This window comes from Camelina sativa, chromosome 13, assembly GCF_000633955.1.
Source record: "Camelina sativa cultivar DH55 chromosome 13, Cs, whole genome shotgun sequence".
Taxonomy (NCBI): domain Eukaryota; kingdom Viridiplantae; phylum Streptophyta; class Magnoliopsida; order Brassicales; family Brassicaceae; genus Camelina; species Camelina sativa.
The window spans coordinates 17,353,850-17,373,762 of record NC_025697.1 but is presented as its reverse complement, the minus strand read 5'-3'; the positions used below and the strand labels follow the sequence as shown (position 1 = coordinate 17,373,762).

At 31.7% G+C, this 19,913-nt stretch overlaps 1 protein-coding gene and 1 pseudogene across 1 annotated transcript; one reads left to right on the top strand and one right to left on the bottom strand.

Moving 5' to 3' along the window:
* On the top strand, positions 1–1,734 carry LOC104736965 (uncharacterized oxidoreductase At4g09670). The gene is made up of 2 exons (XM_010457056.2): positions 1–576; positions 937–1,734. The coding sequence occupies exons 1-2, from the start codon at positions 112–114 to the stop codon at positions 1,558–1,560; spliced, it is 1,089 nt and encodes a 362-aa protein (XP_010455358.1). The 5' UTR covers positions 1–111; the 3' UTR covers positions 1,561–1,734.
* Positions 12,609–13,799, bottom strand: LOC109125106 (annotated as a pseudogene).

The window sequence follows — 19,913 nt, the reverse complement described above, 5'->3', positions numbered from 1 at the left end:
ATCGTAACAACTTCACCTGTTTTTATATTTCCTCTCTCTTTTCCTTCTCCTATCATCCATCACTCACTCACTCTCCCTCATCCTTTAACCGGAAAAATCCCGTCAACAACAATGGCCACCGCCACTCAAATCCGAATCGGAGTAATGGGTTGCGCCGACATCGCTAGAAAAGTCTCCCGAGCCATCAACCTCGCTCCCAACGCCACAATCGCCGCCGTAGCAAGCCGCTCTTTAGAAAAAGCCAAATCTTTCGCCACCGCCAACAACTACCCTGAATCAACCAAGATCCACGGCTCTTACGAATCGCTTCTCGAAGATCCAGAGGTCGATGCTCTCTACGTTCCTCTCCCCACTAGTCTCCACGTTGAGTGGGCTATACGAGCAGCTGAGAAAGGGAAACATATCCTTTTGGAGAAGCCTGTTGCTATGAACGTAGCTGAGTTTGATAAGATCGTTGCTGCTTGTGAAGCTAATGGTGTTCAGATTATGGATGGTACTATGTGGGTTCATAATCCTAGAACTGCTAAGCTTAAGGAGTTTTTGTCTGATTCAGAACGTTTTGGTCAGCTTAAAACTGTAAGCTAACTCTTTGAATTTTTCAGTAAAATTTGAAATTGGATTGGAGTTTTGTGGGTTTCTTTAAAGTTGATAGCTTTGGCTCTCTCAGATTAGGTTTGTAGAGTAGACGTCCTCAGTCTTTAGGTTTGATCTGGCTTGTTTATGTTTTTGTTGTGATGTTGAATTGGATTGGAATTGATTGAATTTTTATGGGGGTTTCTTTAAAGTCAATAGCTTTGGTTCTCTTAGAGTAGCTTTATAGAGTAGATATATGCTCAGTCTCTAGGTTTGATCTTGCTTTGTGTATGTTTCTATAATTAGTTTGTTTTTTTTTAGTTTCTTGAAACTCTTATTTCTACTTGATGTTTGAGTCCGTAGGTTCAGAGTTGTTTCTCATTTGCTGGAGATGAAGATTTCCTCAAAAACGATATCCGTGTGAAACCGGGTCTTGACGGGCTTGGTGCGTTAGGAGATGCTGGATGGTACGCGATCCGAGCAACTCTTTTAGCCAACAACTTTGATCTTCCCAAAACTGTTACGGCTTTTCCCGGTGCTGTGCTAAACGAGGCAGGAGTGATTCTTTCCTGTGGAGCATCTTTGACATGGGAGGATGGGCGAACAGCAACCATATACTGTTCCTTTTTGGCTAACCTGACAATGGAGATAACTGCTATTGGAACGAATGGTACACTTCGTGTTCACGACTTCATTATCCCGTATAAGGAGACAGAGGCGTCGTTCACCACGAGCACTAAAGCTTGGTTTAATGATCTTGTGACTGCGTGGGTTAGTCCCCCTAGTGAGCACACGGTTAAGACAGAGCTTCCACAAGAGGCGTGTATGGTGAGAGAGTTTGCCCGATTGGTTGGAGAAATCAAGAACAATGGTGCAAAGCCTGATGGGTACTGGCCTAGTATTAGCCGAAAGACACAACTTGTGGTTGATGCTGTTAAAGAGTCTCTTGACAAGAACTGTGAACAGATTAGTCTCTCTGGTCGTTGAAGGAAAGAGCTCAAATTTAGAAATGTTGTCATGAGTTCTCTTCTCTCTCTCTATTTTTTCAATCTTCGATCATCCGTTAAACTGTTATTACCCATGTGTTCGGTCTTCTGCTGCGTCCGCCTGTATCCGTATGGTTGTATGTCATTCCTAATAAAAATGTAAAATTTAATGTTATTCGTATTCAATTTATAAATTTTCGATTACATCTTATATGTTGGTAACTGTAAATCACATGAAGATGCACGACTAGTCTCTGCGGCCAAACTACTATTGTATGTGTTTACATTTGCAAGTACATTTTCGTTTCTGAACTGGTCTTCCAATCTTATCAGACAAGTCCACCTTTGAAGTCATTTTGCCGAACGTTGGACCAATGTAAACTTTTTAAATATTATTTGGGTTTGGTTCAGTATAGAATCTCTATACCTCTCGGGTTATATAATAAGATTTCAGCTTAGGAACGTTCTTGAGAAGATAGATATTGTGAAGTTATTTGACTAGCGTTGGGTTTGAGTTGAGGCAAAAGTAGTCTGGTTAACGACAGTTGAATATTTAGGTAACCAAGTAACCAAACAGAACTAAACCCAAATAATTTTAGACAACTTGGCTAATAATTAAAACCATATGTAGAACAAAATCTGAATAATCTATATATAATAGCAATCCGAATAAATGTCAACCAAAAGTTATGTTTTTTCAATCGTACCTTTTAAATATATAATAGCAATCCGAATAAATGTCAACCAAAAGTTGTGTTTTTTCAATCGTACCTTTTGGATAATTTTTTAAAAATATGTAGAAAATTTAAATTGTGTGTTTTACAAAAAGCTGCGATTGTTCATTGTAACGGTTTTTTTTGTAAAGTTGCAACTGTTCATTGTAAAGTTGTGTCTATTCGAATATTCGTATCTTTTGAAGTCTATATATATTTGTCTGTTTGAACTGTTTTCATTTTTTTGCCATGACCCAAAATAATATAAAATTTTAATCTCAACGGTTTTTACAGCTCTCCAAATTATTCTCTAGCATTCTTTTTTTTTTAAGTAAAGAAATTCCTCAAATTCGTGATTTAACAAAAGATTTTTTAGTATGATGAATCTAATTTACAACTTTTAGTTAATTTTATATATAAAAAATTTATGAAAATACCTAGATTTTTTTTCCAAGAGTTAGATGGATTATATAGTGAGCTTTTGGATTTGACTTTGAATATGGTAATAAAGATGTCTTCTATTTAAAAGCAGTTTATATGAGTTTGTAGGTACAATCAAGTGCAAACACAACAGTTGCAATTTTTCGTAGTACATTTCATAACAAAATTGTTTATTTTTTGTTTTTTTAATTCAAATGATTATATATGTTCATTGTAGAGTTGTGTCTTTTCACTATATTTTATTTATATTTTTTCATCACAACTTTTCGTTCTAATAGGTGTGTCTATTTATATAGTCATGCCTTTTGAACTCTCTTTATATTTGTCTCTTCATCACTAACTAACAAGTTCGTTGAACCAAATTTTCTATTTTATGTTAAATCTAAATAATTGAATATTAATATCTAATATTCAACGTTATTCTATAATGTAACTAAAATTTTAGAAATGATTATATCAATAGAGAAATTTAATACAACTTAATATAGAATTTACAGTTACATTTTTTTCTCGTAACTTTTCGTTAAAAAACAAATGTTCATATTTAAAAATAAGAATAACAATCTGAATAAATGCGAACAACAGTTGCGACTTTTCGTAGTACTTTTTGTAAAAAAAAAATGGTTTAAAAAAAACTCAAACAGTTGTATTTATTCATTGGAGTCGTGTCTTTTCACTATATTTTATTCATATCTTTTTATCACAACTTTTCCTTCTAATAGGTGTGTCTATTTAATTAGTCATATCTTTTGAACTCTCTATATATTTGTCTCTTCATTAATAACTAATAAATAATTGTTCGTTGAAAGAAATTTTTCGTTTTCTGTTGAATCTAACTAATTATAATTTTAATATATAATATTAAATGTTATTCTATAATCTAACTAAAATTTTATAAATGATTATAGTATTATAGAAATTTAATAAAACTTAATATAGAATTTACAGTTGCGTCTATTTATCGTAAATTTTCGTTAAAAACTATTTCGATATTTAAAATTAATTTTATTTTGTTTTAAGAGTTGTGTGTTTTAATTTTAAAATTTCGTTGATACAGTTTCACTCATTATTAAATATATTTTTAATTATAATTATTTAATAAGAAATTATATTTGCTCATTACAACCATTAGTTCAATATTCTCAGTTAGAATCACTTTGTCATAATAATTTTTTTAATTGTACTTCTTTACCATAATTCTTCATAAAATATCTTATATTTATAATAATATAAACAATATGTTTTTGCAAAGTTGCGTCTATTCTACATAATATTTTTTGTTATAAGTTTTCATTTTGATGGTTGTGTTTTTAATAACAGTTTATGTTTAATGTTTATGTATTCAAATGATTCTATTACATTCAAATAATTTCATAATATATAATTTTAAATTTAAATTTTATTTTTTCTAAAATACTTCCCCCGCGACATCGCGGGGGGTCTGAGTCCTAGTAATCTATACTAATAAAAACTAGGAGCTATAAGCTCCTTAAGGCGTACACCTAAGCTTTAAAACCACCAATAGTGATTAGCCACCTCACTAATTAACATTTTTTAAAAATTTCAAGAATTTTATTTATTAAAAATTATTTTAAACAACCTATCAGGATTTGACATGTCATTCATTGACATTTTTTAAATTTCCAGAATTTTTAGAAAAAGGTAAAAATTTAAATTTATGGAAATAAAAGAACTAGGTACAATATCCCACATCGGCTAGAAAATTTTTAGACAATGGTTCAGAACCAGTATAAATAAGATTAATATGCTTCCAACAACGAATGAGCAGGAAAGCTTGATTTATCAAGCGTCCAAGTTTAAAAGTTTTATTCGGTTTGATCCGGTTTTTATTTGATCAAATTAAAACTTTAAAAAGTTTCAAAAAATATATTATAATATGTAAAAATTTTAAAAGTTTAAATATTATAAATATTGAAACTTTTAAAAGTTCTTAGCATTTAAAAAGTTTTTAAATATTATAATTTTTAAATTTTAAAAGTTTAAAATATTATAAATATTGAAACTTTTTAAAAGGTTCAAATTTTATATTTCGAAACCTTTTAAAAGTTAAAAATATTATAAATATTCATATAATACAAAAATTATCTTATTTATCTACGTTTGTGCTTTTTATTTCTTATGAGCTGTAAAATATATTTTTTATGATTTTATAGATGAGTTGATATACTTTCATTAATTTTTTATTTTTTATCTTATTTTTTATTTTTATGAGAAAAGAAATGATTTTGTTCGTGGAGTTTGATGGGTTAACAAGTTGTGTGGTAGTCTTAAAAAATGTTTTTCATTGGAAGAATGTGAAGAAGTTGACGAGGAAGAAGAAGAAAAATAGTATAACAAAGAACCAGACGGTAAAAGTAACCATGACAATTACCAAAAAATTTGATATTAAAAATGAAAAAAAAGAATATGAAGAATAAGAAAACATTGAATAAAAAACATGAAAATATTGGTGGTAGCGATCAATTAAATATGAAAACAAGTTAAATTCATGATGATAAAATTCTTTCGTTTTTTTGGTAGTCAAAGAAATGGTTTAGAATATGTGAGGTCATCTGTTTGATTCGCCTCGCCTCGACGTCGAGTTAAATTCATGATTTTTTTATCATATTTGATTTTATAACACAACTGATTTTTATATTTTAAAAAATTGTGTATCTGAAATTTAATTTTTTTCTTAATACTAATTTAATTTTTTTTATAAGAGAATATTTTATTACCGTCATCAACCATATATAATGTTCATCAAAATATATCAAATAAACCCACAATTAGCGTGGGTTCAAAAACTAGTAATAATAATAATAAAAAAAAAAAAGTAAAAGCGTTTGGAACACAGAAATATCTTTTTTAAAAGGATAACTTAGGTAAAGGAAGAATATTTGGTCGTAGAAACAACTTTAAATTCGATCTCAACATTCAAAGTGTCTTTCTTTCCCAAGTAATACTTTCGAAGTTCAGCTATAGACACGAAGCGATTCCAACCATAACCTTGACGTGTGAGGATTCTCTTGTATCTTCGAGAACTTTGTAAGAGTCCAAGAGAACCTGGGAAATGGAAGCTTCACATCATATGAAAGTGNTTTAAATTTTAAAAGTTTAAAATATTATAAATATTGAAACTTTTTAAAAGGTTCAAATTTTATATTTCGAAACCTTTTAAAAGTTAAAAATATTATAAATATTCATATAATACAAAAATTATCTTATTTATCTACGTTTGTGCTTTTTATTTCTTATGAGCTGTAAAATATATTTTTTATGATTTTATAGATGAGTTGATATACTTTCATTAATTTTTTATTTTTTATCTTATTTTTTATTTTTATGAGAAAAGAAATGATTTTGTTCGTGGAGTTTGATGGGTTAACAAGTTGTGTGGTAGTCTTAAAAAATGTTTTTCATTGGAAGAATGTGAAGAAGTTGACGAGGAAGAAGAAGAAAAATAGTATAACAAAGAACCAGACGGTAAAAGTAACCATGACAATTACCAAAAAATTTGATATTAAAAATGAAAAAAAAGAATATGAAGAATAAGAAAACATTGAATAAAAAACATGAAAATATTGGTGGTAGCGATCAATTAAATATGAAAACAAGTTAAATTCATGATGATAAAATTCTTTCGTTTTTTTGGTAGTCAAAGAAATGGTTTAGAATATGTGAGGTCATCTGTTTGATTCGCCTCGCCTCGACGTCGAGTTAAATTCATGATTTTTTTATCATATTTGATTTTATAACACAACTGATTTTTATATTTTAAAAAATTGTGTATCTGAAATTTAATTTTTTTCTTAATACTAATTTAATTTTTTTTATAAGAGAATATTTTATTACCGTCATCAACCATATATAATGTTCATCAAAATATATCAAATAAACCCACAATTAGCGTGGGTTCAAAAACTAGTAATAATAATAATAAAAAAAAAAAAGTAAAAGCGTTTGGAACACAGAAATATCTTTTTTAAAAGGATAACTTAGGTAAAGGAAGAATATTTGGTCGTAGAAACAACTTTAAATTCGATCTCAACATTCAAAGTGTCTTTCTTTCCCAAGTAATACTTTCGAAGTTCAGCTATAGACACGAAGCGATTCCAACCATAACCTTGACGTGTGAGGATTCTCTTGTATCTTCGAGAACTTTGTAAGAGTCCAAGAGAACCTGGGAAATGGAAGCTTCACATCATATGAAAGTGTTTCCCATTTGGTTGGAGGTGGAGCAACAATGACATCAACACCAAACTCACAGTGATCTCCATCAAAGAGGTATCCGTTTTTATGGTCGTTGAATGTATCAAGGGGAAGCACTAAATTAAATATTCATTAATGAAACATCTTACATAACTTAAAACCAAGATATCATAATCATAGAAGATCACATTTTCCAAATCATACAAGTACTTAGAAAATTGCCTTAATTACATAGTAGTAGTTTCAAAAATTGCAGAGGAACATGAGTTATCATTAGGCCAATCCATCTGATCTTTGGGAGAAATTGCGGGTGTCCATTTCGGTCTCCACAATCACTTTATCAGCATGCCATGCTATTTTCACTTCCACAGCTTGCTCAAGTGAGAGCGCATATGTCGTAGGCCGCCAGAGAAATAGTTTTGGTTCTAGTACCGACTTTACAATAACAGCCACACCAAGTGGAACACAACCAATCATGTGACATGGTTCGTCAGAGCAGAGTTCTCCTTCAACGAACCAAAATTTCTAAAGATGGGATAGGCTAGTAAATGTTCTTAATCGAGTAGGATGTTTTAGATTGTTTGTTTTATGGAATTTTCGTTCTGGATTAATGTTCTTAATACTAATTTTGAACTGAGAGGTTGACATTAGATCTTAGGCATTTCCACAGAGAAGTGCTTGATCAAATTCATGAATTAACTAATGCTAGAGATTTGCTCACTTAGCCTAAGAGATTAAATTTAAGGAGTTTATTGACATAAATGAACTGATTAATCTTATTGCTTGATTGATTATATTTTTCTAGTTCCTTTAGTTTTTTTTACTTTTTTTGTTTTTGTTATTTTTTTGCTGACAATTTTTTTAATTTTGTAAACATGGTTTAATTTGTAATAGCACATACATACCTCAGAAACGTTATGGAAGAGTTAAAAGGAAATTCTTTTTGAGACGTACGTCTAAAAAATTACGTCAACATTGCATAGGTTGAGATTAGACACCACAGCTTGTACTGGAGGTTGACTCGGAGGTAGTGGTGGGTTTTTTACAAACAGGAATTAGCAAGGCTCATTCGCTGTCATTCCTAGTACGTTTATGCCATGGCTTCATCTCAAGGGACTGAGTGGTCCGTATTGTGCATGTGCATAGGGAAGCTAATCGTCTAGCAGATGGATTAGCGAACCATGCTTTTTCCTTATCTTTAGGTTTTCATTTATTTCAGTCTAGTCCAGAGAGTGTTGCTGCGATTGTGTTGCAAGACTCTGTTGGTCATGCTATTCCAAGACGTGTTTGTGTCTAGTTTTCTTTCGTTTTTAATAAAGTATGGGAGTCTAACTCCCTCTGTTTCATCAAAAAAAAAAAAACGATTAATGAAAGAAGAAAAAAAGATCGATTATTTCGATAATGAATGATGATGAAGGTGCAAATCTATAGGAATTGTGACAAGACTAAGTGAATAGAATTACTTACCACTTACAATCACCGGAGGAGAAACGTCGGGACTGGTATTTATCACCAGTTTAGAGAGTTGATCTTTCGAGTTCAGAGTAGTTTTTGACTTTGATGGAGTAGGAAAAAGGAGGACGTTCTCTCCAACTCTGTAGAGTTGTCGAAGATACAATGTTTGAACACATTATTGTACCTTTTCTTCTTCTTTCCAAAATTGCTTTAACACAAGAGAGTAGAGAGAGAGAAGAAGCATTGGTTGTGATATAAGATTAGCCTCTTGGAGATAACATAATTGGAAAATTAACGAATCTCAAGCTTTCAATACGAAGAGCCGTAGCTTGTGAGCCCTAGCCTTACCAGTGTTTAACACATTAACGTACTTTAGGAATATTAATCACGTATTCAACATCCATTAGGGTTTTTAATGAGGATATTCATAGATACTTTTGTGATTTTTCGATACAAAGGATCTTCTTGGCAATCTCTCAATCCATCTCGATAATGCACAAATGTTCGTCGAGAATTCATCAAGGAATGAGTACATTGTCGAGGAATCTCAAAGATGGTAGGAGAAAAATCTTCAGCTGTTAGCAGGTTTTGATCTCGATGTGATTCGGCAAACCTCTCATGACAATCAGGTGAATTGGCTCGACAATCTTCAAAAGTGGCTCGACTGTTCTTTATAAAATATGCATATTGTTGGTGATTCTCCAAGATGGTTCGAGGAAATTATTTGTTGGTTTGATCAAATTTGATTTGGCATGATCTAGATGGGTCTTCACGACAGCTAAGTGGATTGTTTGGTTGATTTATGATACTTCCTGAACCATTAGTTTTCTTAGAATTTTTATTTGTTGATAGATAATGAATGGATAATTCTCGAGTTCACCCCTAGGGTGAACCTTTCTTATTTACCCCCTCTTAGTTAAGAAAACAAATAATTGATTAAGCAAATAAATTCTATATATCAATTAATTTTATAATTATTAATTCTAAACACTATATTATAGTTTTAAATTATAACATCAAAACTCAAATCACTCTTTTTATAAACCCAAATTAAAATACAATTTTCTAATTGTAAAATCTAAACCCTAAACTCTAACCACTCTTTTGTAAACCCAAACCGACATATAATTTCATTTAATTGTAAAATCTAGACCCTAAACTCTAACCACTCTTTTGTAAACCCAAACCGACATATAATTTCATTTAATTGTAAAATCTAGACCCTAAACTCTAACCACTCTTTTGTAAACCCAAACCGACATATAATTTCATTTAATTGTAAAATCTAGACCCTAAACTCTAACCACTCTTTTGTAAACCCAAACCGACATATAATTTCATTTAATTGTAAAATCTAGACCCTAAACTCTAACCACTCTTTTGTAAACCCAAACCGACATATAATTTCATTTAATTGTAAAATCTAGACCCTAAACTCTAACCACTCTTTTGTAAACCCAAACCGACATATAATTTCATTTAATTGTAAAATCTAGACCCTAAACTCTAACCACTCTTTTGTAAACCCAAACCGACATATAATTTCATTTAATTGTAAAATCTAGACCCTAAACTCTAACCACTCTTTTGTAAACCCAAACCGACATATAATTTCATTTAATTGTAAAATCTAGACCCTAAACTCTAACCACTCTTTTGTAAACCCAAACCGACATATAATTTCATTTAATTGTAAAATCTAGACCCTAAACTCTAACCACTCTTTTGTAAACCCAAACTGACACATAATTGTGTTTAATTGTAAAACTAAACCCTAACCATTTTTTTGTAAACACAAACTGACGTATTATTTCGTTTAATTGTAAAATCTAAACTTTAATCATTATTTTATAAACCTAAACCAACATAATTTCCTTAATAAAAAAATCTACAGAATTGGTTTCCTTAACTTGTTTTGTCTTTTTATTTTAGTTTTGATTTATTTTATAAAGATGATATGACACAACAGTTTGTTGTGTTTTGATTGGTTAATAAAGAGGGGGTGAATGAGAGTGGTTCATCCCTATGGTGAACCCAAGAATTTTTCATAATCAATCTTATCTCTTAGGCTTTGATCAGAACTTTGGTTTGGATAAGGATCCTCCAAATTGCTTCTGGTTTAATGGTTTTAAGTCTTTTGAAATATATTTTTAAAATTATTTAAAAAATGGTCATGATACATGTGCGAGTTAAACCTGCACTAAGTTTAAACCGATCAAAAATACACAAGTAAAATATTAAGAATGACTTTTCCTTATTGATCTATTCAAGAACAAGATTGACAATTGTTGTTACAAGAAATTGCCAACTAGTTCGAAGAACAAGCAAGGATTTCATAGTGGGAGTCGAATCTAGGGTTTTTGTGAGTTTTCTTATGCCGTCCTCGACGACTTAATGCGGTATTTATATCTAGTGATATTTTTCTTCCGATATGTTCATTTTGATTATTCTTCTGCAATAAATCTTTCTTTATTCCTTCTTGAGAATATATGAGTAGATTTGATCTTATCTCACTGTATCTTCTATTTGATTGCTTAACGAGCTCTTATTGTTGCAGAGTTGATCAGGCTTGGTATAATTTGAGTTGGTGTGGGTATTTCCGGTTTATAGTGAGTTAACCAGGTGGTACTAAACCACTCTCCTACAATACCATGATTTCTTTATAACTATCATTGGTTCGGTTGTCCTAGCAAACATAATGGTATTGATAGTTGACTTTTGAATTTGATACCGAACTAGTAAAAAAACATATACACTAAAACCTCTATAAATTAATATTCTATAAATTAATAAACACTATAAATTAATAAATTTTAATAGTCCCAAATCGGGACAGTGTAAAAAATAACAAAATTTGATAAGATAATAAGATAATAATTTTTTTGAAATCCCCATATAAAATATGGTCCCAATAATATCATAAATTAATAATCATGTAAATTTACATATATATATATGTTGATATAGTAAAATATGTTTCTCTTAAACCTCATATCTATAAAATAATAGTTATATTGTATCTTCAAACTATACTGGTATAAAATATTCTATAACATTTCATAAAACAGCTAAAACATTTTAAAGTTTTCAATTTCTACATATGCATCATTTACATTTTGATAGTTTGATAGACTATTAAAATACAATAATTGATAATTTTATTCATAAATATGAATATTTATGTCATGTGTACAAGTGAATTTGTCTATAATATTTGTAATTTCTTTTCTATAATAATTTTTAATTATCTGAAATTCAATTCCAATACCATAAATTTACAATATTCTTTAATTTATAATATTTGTAATTTATTTTTAAAAATTTTCTATAATATTTGTAATTTCATAATCTTATTTTGCAAAGATTGTCTCAATTCATAATTTTAAAAAATTAAACAATTAAAAATATACCTATAAATTAATAGTTATTAATTTACACTATAAAATAATAATTATTAATTTATAGATAAATTAATATCACTATAAATTAATAAAATATCTTGGTCCCAACATTATTAATTTATAGAGGTTTTACTGTACATGTATACCCATTATTATCTTGTTTCATTAGTATAAAAATTACCTCTTTTGTTTATTTTTGAAAAATACAACAAATGCTGATTAATAAATTATCAAAAACATGCTAAGAAAAATAGTCCCATGTTGTATATATATTTATAAGGTTTCACAAGGTTAACTATTTTATAAAATAGGTAATAAAATAATATTTTTGAACATTTTAGTAATGCTTATCAAAAACAGTTTCAAAAACGTGGACTTCTCAAAATTTACAGAAAACAAATAGATGAAGTATATAATCCAATTTATTAAATAAATCCTCATATGTTCGTCGTGAGAAAATGAAGCAGCAGATAGACTTGCTCGTCTGACAATTTGTATTACTCTTTTTTCAAATTAATATAGTTAGTTTTTTTTTTAAAATCCTCATATAGGCTGTTTCTGAAAATTTAACATTCCTTTGTCATTGTTAAAACATATAGGCTGTTTCTTAAATCCTCATATTAGTCTGTCTATTTAAAAACTTAAAACATCTATTGCTTTTGGACATCAAATTCAAATATATATATATGACTTTATAACTTAAGAGATTATGAAATAAGTAAACCGAACTAAAACAAATTCAATTTTGACAATTTTGTATGGAACAAATGAAGAATATTTAGGTAACTTAAAAAAAAAAACTTAAAAGCTTTTGGAACACATGAATTTAAAAGAAGAGACTAGGTAAAGGAAGAATATTTAGTCGCGGAAACAACTTTAAATTTGATTTCAACAATCAAAGTATCTTCCTTGTCCAAGTAAGACTTCCGAAGTTCAGCTATAGACACATATAGTATATCGAACCACTTGTTAACTGTAATATAATTAATCATGTCAGCATTGGTGAATGGAAAAATTGATGTGGTTATCCATAACTAAATTCACATCATGAGCTCGTTAAATTAAAGAAAAGCAATAATAATTCCTTTTTTTTTTTTGACAAAGAAAAAGCAATAATAATTCAAGTAGTGTTTTATCACGTACCCTCCCTTGTAAAGTGATTAGATCCACTTGGGTTTTGAACTCTCAGATTCGCTTTCACGTAAACCTTCTCATCTTCCTTTAAAACTTGACTATCATCTAAAAAGAGAAAAATGGATAGCCATTTATTATCTTTTATAGAGTATCCCTTGGGATACAACTTTAAAGCCCTACAAAAATAATAATTTAAATTTGTTAAACGCAATGTATAAATTTATACGTATATGTATATATACTTTTAAAGTTAGTAAAAAGTTAAAAAAAATATATTCGTTATATCATATTAATAATATATAGTATGTACATTTACCATTTCATTCCACCCCTTGAAAAAGAGTTTGATGTGTGAATATCCGATTTTATCTCAGAGAAATTTTTAACAGTCCAAGAGAACTTGGGAAAAGGAAGCTGCACATCTAAACAGAGGATTTCCCACTTGGCTGGAGGTGGAGCAACAATGACATCAACACCAAACTCACAGTGATCTCCATCAAAGAGGTATCCGTTTTTATTGTCATTGAATGTTGAAAGCGGAAGCACTTGCGAAAATCCCCACATCGTCCTTAGTGTATTGAAGGGCTTTGATTCCACATCTGGATACACAGACACTTAATAGACCAAGAGAACAAAAGCATATATACATGTATAATGGTAACGCATGAACATATATATATATATTACCTTGAATAGTAAGGTACTTGTTTTCCTTTTTATTAAAGACAAAAAAACCGGAGGTCTGCATACACCTCAGTTGGAGTTGTGGAAACGAGGCTTGCGCTGTCTATTTCAACGTACATTGAAATAAACCCACTCCCGTTGTCCTTGTCATTCCCTTTGGGGTATATGATTAGTCTCCTAGAGGTTTGTTTTGCAAACATTGCATACGTTATACATCATTAATTTAAAACGATTAATGAATTGGGGAAAAAAGATTCGATTATATTGATAATGAATCATGCATGAGGAAGATGAAAATCTATGGGACTTGTGTTGTGATCACACTAAGTAAATACACCTTACGTACCACTTGTAATCACCGGAGGAGAAACGTCGGGACTGGTATTTGCCATCAGAGTGGAGAGTTGAGCTTTCGAGTACGGAGAGGTTTTTGACTTTGACGGAGTAGGAAAAAGGAGGACGTTCTCTCCAACTCTGTAGAGTTGTTGAAGATATGTTTGAACACATTATTATACCTTTGTCTTTCTTTCAGGAATCTCTTTGACACGAGAGAGTAGAGAGAAAGAGAAACCGTTGGCTTTAAGATAAGATTAGTCTCTTGGAAATAACAAAACAGGGAAGATGAAGCTCAAGCTATAATACGAAGAGCGGTGGCTTGTGGTGAACCCTAGCCTTACCAGTGTTTAACACGTTAACTTTAGGAAAATTAATCACGTATTAAACTGATAAGGTCCCAACCAGTGTTTAGGAGAACAAACACACATAGGTTTTAACAAGTAGTTTTATGACTACTTTTCATATGATTCTTATTAGCTTATATAGGAAAACACCATAAGAGATTTATATCTACCTGATTCCTATGAAATCGCCTAACTCCAAAAGGTAAACACAAATAATAAAAACGCGAGGACATAACAAGGATAAGTATGGAGTAGATTCTCTCTTTTATTCGACAACATCCAAGACCGAGACTCAACCAAGGTAGAACGGAATAGGCTTTAATATGATAGGCCTTGATACTCGTGTGTTTGACGTGCCTATCATAATAAGAGCATCCACAGTATTAAGTAATTAAAAGGAGAAAAGAGAGAGAAGAATCTCAAATGAGAATCCATGAGAACTTAATCCTTCTATTATACATGTTAATATTTTATTAGTTTGGTCGTTTTTTTAATAAACTTTAATTTTAAATGACAAATAAATTATATTATACATGTTAAATTAATATATTTGAGAGACTTATCTAGTCTCTACCACTGTGGATGCTCTAAACATTTTTTAGGGTTTTTAATGATGATATACAGTAAAACCTCTATAAATTAATAATGTTAAGACCAAGAAAAATTATTAATTTATAGAGATTTAATGTAATAATAAATAATTAATAATTTACAGAGAGATTTTCCTAATTTGGTAAATTTTTTCAAAAAATATATTTTAAAATAAGATTTAATCATTATAACTAATATTTTTATAGAATAAATTACAATGAAAATAACAATTATTATGTTTTAAAAGGAACATTAAAAGTTTTCGATATAGTTAAAATATTAGGGATAAACTCTAACAAAAATTAATGTATATACATATATATATATATATATATATTTGATAAATTTCTATAATTATAATGTATACTATTGATGGGATCATATATTTATAGAAGATTTTCAAAAAATTATTATCTTATTATATTATTGAATTATCTACAAATTACACTGGTTCATCTTGGGATCAGACAAATTTATTAATTTATATAATTTATAGAAATTATTAATTTATCAAGTATTAATTTAGAGGTCTCACTCTATATAGCTATTACGAGCAAGCCCATCACAAAAAGCAAACTAATTGGACCGAACATAGAACTAATTGACATCGAACATGAATTGTGATGAAAGTGGTAGGAATTATGTACATCCAATCTAAATGCAATTAGCAATAAGTGTAGTGGTGCATGAACCTTATATAATGTACTAGTGTAGATAGAAAAAACTTATATGATAGCAGGATACAATGTTTTTATGCTCTTATGAAATCGCCTAACAATGTCACAATGTAACTCAAAGTGCTATGTTCAATTCCTCCATCGATGCAATTGTATGTTAGACGGGTTCATAAGCAGTTTAGCCATCGCGCAGATGTACAATCAATCTATATGAAAATTCTATTCAAATTTGATGCATTGTTAGGCAATATCAAATTGGCTTAGACTTAACGATTACAAAGATAAACTCAGAAAATTTATTATATATCTGTATATTATACGATTGACTAATAAGAGAAAGAAGAAGAAGAGACAAAAAAAACATTAAAATTGCAACAAGAAAAAGTGAGTAGTTAATAACGAAAACTCAAGTATTATGAAATGATATCGAACAATTGTTACAACGTTCATGAAACGCGATAACACTTCTCACCAGCAAGAAACTTCACAGAGAAGCTCCGGCTAAACAATGAGGTAGAGAAACTTCTAAAACATTCACACAAGATATTTTTTTGAATGATGAGGATAAGAACTAACATTTGCTCTTATAAAAAGTAAAATGTAACAAACTTTTCTGCAACGGCCTCTCGCACGTGTCTGCAACTTGATTCTTCTCCTCACGTGTCACACGTGCCACCTCCCATCATTTAGCTATAACAAAGCTCCCCTGTCCGAGGAACCTTGTCCAAAAGGTTCATATGCAGGAAATTTCTTCTGTAGATCAAAGAGGTATTCCCAAGTGGCTTCCTCCTCTGTTTCGCCTGACCAACGAACCAAAACCATAGTGGCCGCTCGACCCTGACAGTTAACTAGTTTCCTCTCCAGAACAGATTCAGGTTCACGTACTAACACATCAGATACAATCGTCGGTAATTGAGTTGAGGTCTGAACATTACCTACCAACACCTTCAATTGAGAGACGTGGAATACTGGATGCACCTTAGAGCCTTCAGATAATAGTAGCTTATAGGCGACCTTACCACACTTATCAACGATCTTGTAAGGGCCATAGTATTTAGGAGCCAGCTTCTAATTGTTGAGTGCCACCACTGATCCTTGTCGATATGGTTGCAGCTTAACGTAGACATAGTCTCCAATGTCAAAGTTCCGATATGTTCGATGCAAGTCTGCATTTTGCTGCATACAGTGTTGAGCTTGCAGTAAGTGAAACTTAAGCATCAAAATCATACTCTCCCGTTCTTGGAGACTTCTAGCAACCACTGCTACCTTGGGCTCACCCGGAAGATACGGTAGATGAATTAGTGGAGCTTGACCATAGACTGCTTCATAAGGCCTTAACTGAGTAGCTGTATGGAAAGTAGTGTTGTACCAATATTCAGCCAAAGGCAACCATTGACTCCACAAATGGGGTCACTACACATACACCTTAAGTAATTCTCCAAGCATCTATTCACCACTTCTGTTTGATCGTTACTTTGAGGATGATAAGCACTAGAGAGTTTTAACTCCACACCTTGTAATGCAAAGAACTCTGTCGAGAATGTGCTCAAGAAGACAGTGTCCCTATCACTTACAATAGAACGTGGACAACCATGGAGCTTGAAAACATTATCAAGGAAAGCTTGAGCAACGGTCATAGCAGTGTAAGGATGTGCTAAAGCTATAAAATGAGCTGCTTTAGACAACCTATCCACTACCACGAAGATAACAAATTTACCAGCCGAACGAGGAAGGCCATCAATAAAATCCATAGAGATATCAGACCATAGTGACTCAGGAATATGTAGAGGTTGAATTAAACCTGGATAGGCTGCAGTGTCATATTTGCATTGTTGACAAACCTTGCAGCTTCGAATGTAAGTTTGTATATCAATAGCTATACCTTTCCAGTAAAATAAGCTCTTAACTCGTTGATGAGTTGCATCACGTCCTGAATGACCTCCACTCCCAGAAAAAGGCATCCACTTCAAAATAGAGTTCTTCAAATCCACATCTTGTGGTACCACAATCTTACTCTTTCTTCTTAGTAATGATTGAACCCAAGAGTAGTGCTTCTTAGCCTTAGGATCCTTCTCCAATGAAGTAATTATTCCTTTTAACTCATTATCAGTTGCATAATGACTTTGGATATCCTTCAATAGATCACACTCCAAAACTGACATAGCCATATGCAAAACTTCTGCTCCCTCCACTCTAGACAAGGCATTAGCTGCAATATTGTCCTTCCCTTGTTTATATTGTATCTCATAATCGAATTCCAACAATTTTGGCAACCACTGCTGTTGGATAGGAGTGTTCAAACGCTGCTCTAGGAGATATTTGAGGCTACGCTGGTCTGTTTTAATGATGAAATGGTTTGGTAGCAAGTAGTGTCTCCATTTCTGAACTGCAAACACCACAACCAATAACTCCTTTTCGTATATAGACAAATGCAGTGGCTTCCACTTCAAATGACGACTTATGTAGGCGAGTGGGTGACCATCCTGTATTAGTACTGCCCAATCCCATGAGTACAAGCGTCAGTCTCTACCAATAATAGTTTGTCGAACAAAGGTAGTGCTAAAACCGGAGCACTGCACAAGGTCGATTTCAAAGTGTTGAAGGCTGTATAAGCTTCATCAGTCCACATAAATGAGTCTTTCTTCGTTAATACCGTAAGTGGTCTTGTTATAGTTTCAAAATTCTTCACAAACCTTCTATAACATCCTGGTAAGCCCAGAAACCCCCTCAGTTGTTTTAAATTTGTAGGGAGAGGTCATTCTGCTACTGCTTTGATCTTATTAGGATCAGTAGAAACTCCTCCAGCTTCAATGTAATGTCCTAGATACTCAAATTTTGAGGTAACAAAAGCACACTTACTCTCCTTTGCGTATAATTGGTGTTCTCTCATCTTCTAAAATACCAGTTGGAGATGGTGCAAGTGATCCTCCTTCGTCAAACTGTAAATCAGTATATCATCAAAAAATATCAACACGAAATTCCTTAAATACTCCTTAAACATTGAGTTCATGAAGCCTTGGAATGTTGCAGGAGCATTCGTAAGACCAAATGGCGTCACCAAATATTCAAATTGACCACTGTAAGTCTTAAATGCAGTCTTATGAATGTCATTTGGATCCATCCACACTTGGTGATAACCTGCTCGCAAATCTATCTTGGAAAAGACTTTGGAGCCTCCGAATTCATCAAGTAAATCTTCGATCAGAGGAATAGGGAATCTATCCTTAATAGTTAATCCATTCAGCCCTCTATAATCCACTGATACTAAGATTTTTGTGTCTCCTAGTAGGTCTCAATTAACCTTATGCGTTGTAATACTTAAGGTGTCAATCCAGTTGGGAAAGTTTACTATCACTCAAGATGCAATCAAGAAGTCACAAGTTAAGCCAATTCAAAGAGTGTTTTTATGTAACAATCCTAGAATGATCAAAATGCAAAACGGAAATGAGTCACAGAACTAGAAACGAGAATGCATGACAAGAAACGAAAATGAATAAAAACATAAATGAGTCTAAGCATGAACTAAAAAGCAGGAAACGAAACAATTCCAGGAATGTAATAAAAATCAGAAAGAAAGAAGTCCTAAGGATGGGAGTAATTGACGTCGGTGGAGTATCCTAGTCTACAGAGTGTTTAACATGCCACAAGCAATCTATCCCTAGACAATGAACATCACTTCTTAGCTAATCCAATCTCTTGACAAAAGCTACTCAAACTCAACCACTTCCAAACCTAGCTCTCGCTAGAGAAACATGATCAAGCATGGCATGAAAAACAAGTTCATTCACATCAACAAACATCCTAGACAACTAATCTCTTAGGCTAGGAACGTAAGTCTCTGGCACTAGTTGGTCAGACATTTCNCAAGAAGCGAAAATGAATAAAAACATAAATGAGTCTAAGCATGAACTAAAAAGCAGGAAACGAAACAATTCCAGGAATGTAATAAAAATCAGAAAGAAAGAAGTCCTAAGGATGGGAGTAATTGACGTCGGTGGAGTATCCTAGTCTACAGAGTGTTTAACATGCCACAAGCAATCTATCCCTAGACAATGAACATCACTTCTTAGCTAATCCAATCTCTTGACAAAAGCTACTCAAACTCAACCACTTCCAAACCTAGCTCTCGCTAGAGAAACATGATCAAGCATGGCATGAAAAACAAGTTCATTCACATCAACAAACATCCTAGACAACTAATCTCTTAGGCTAGGAACGTAAGTCTCTGGCACTAGTTGGTCAGACATTTCATCAAACACCTTTTGGGTGTGGAAATGTCTCAAACCTAGTCCCAATTGATCAGAGAAAAACTAGTATTTCTTACTCTAGTCCAGAAGGGAATCATACAATCAACGCTTAAACACTC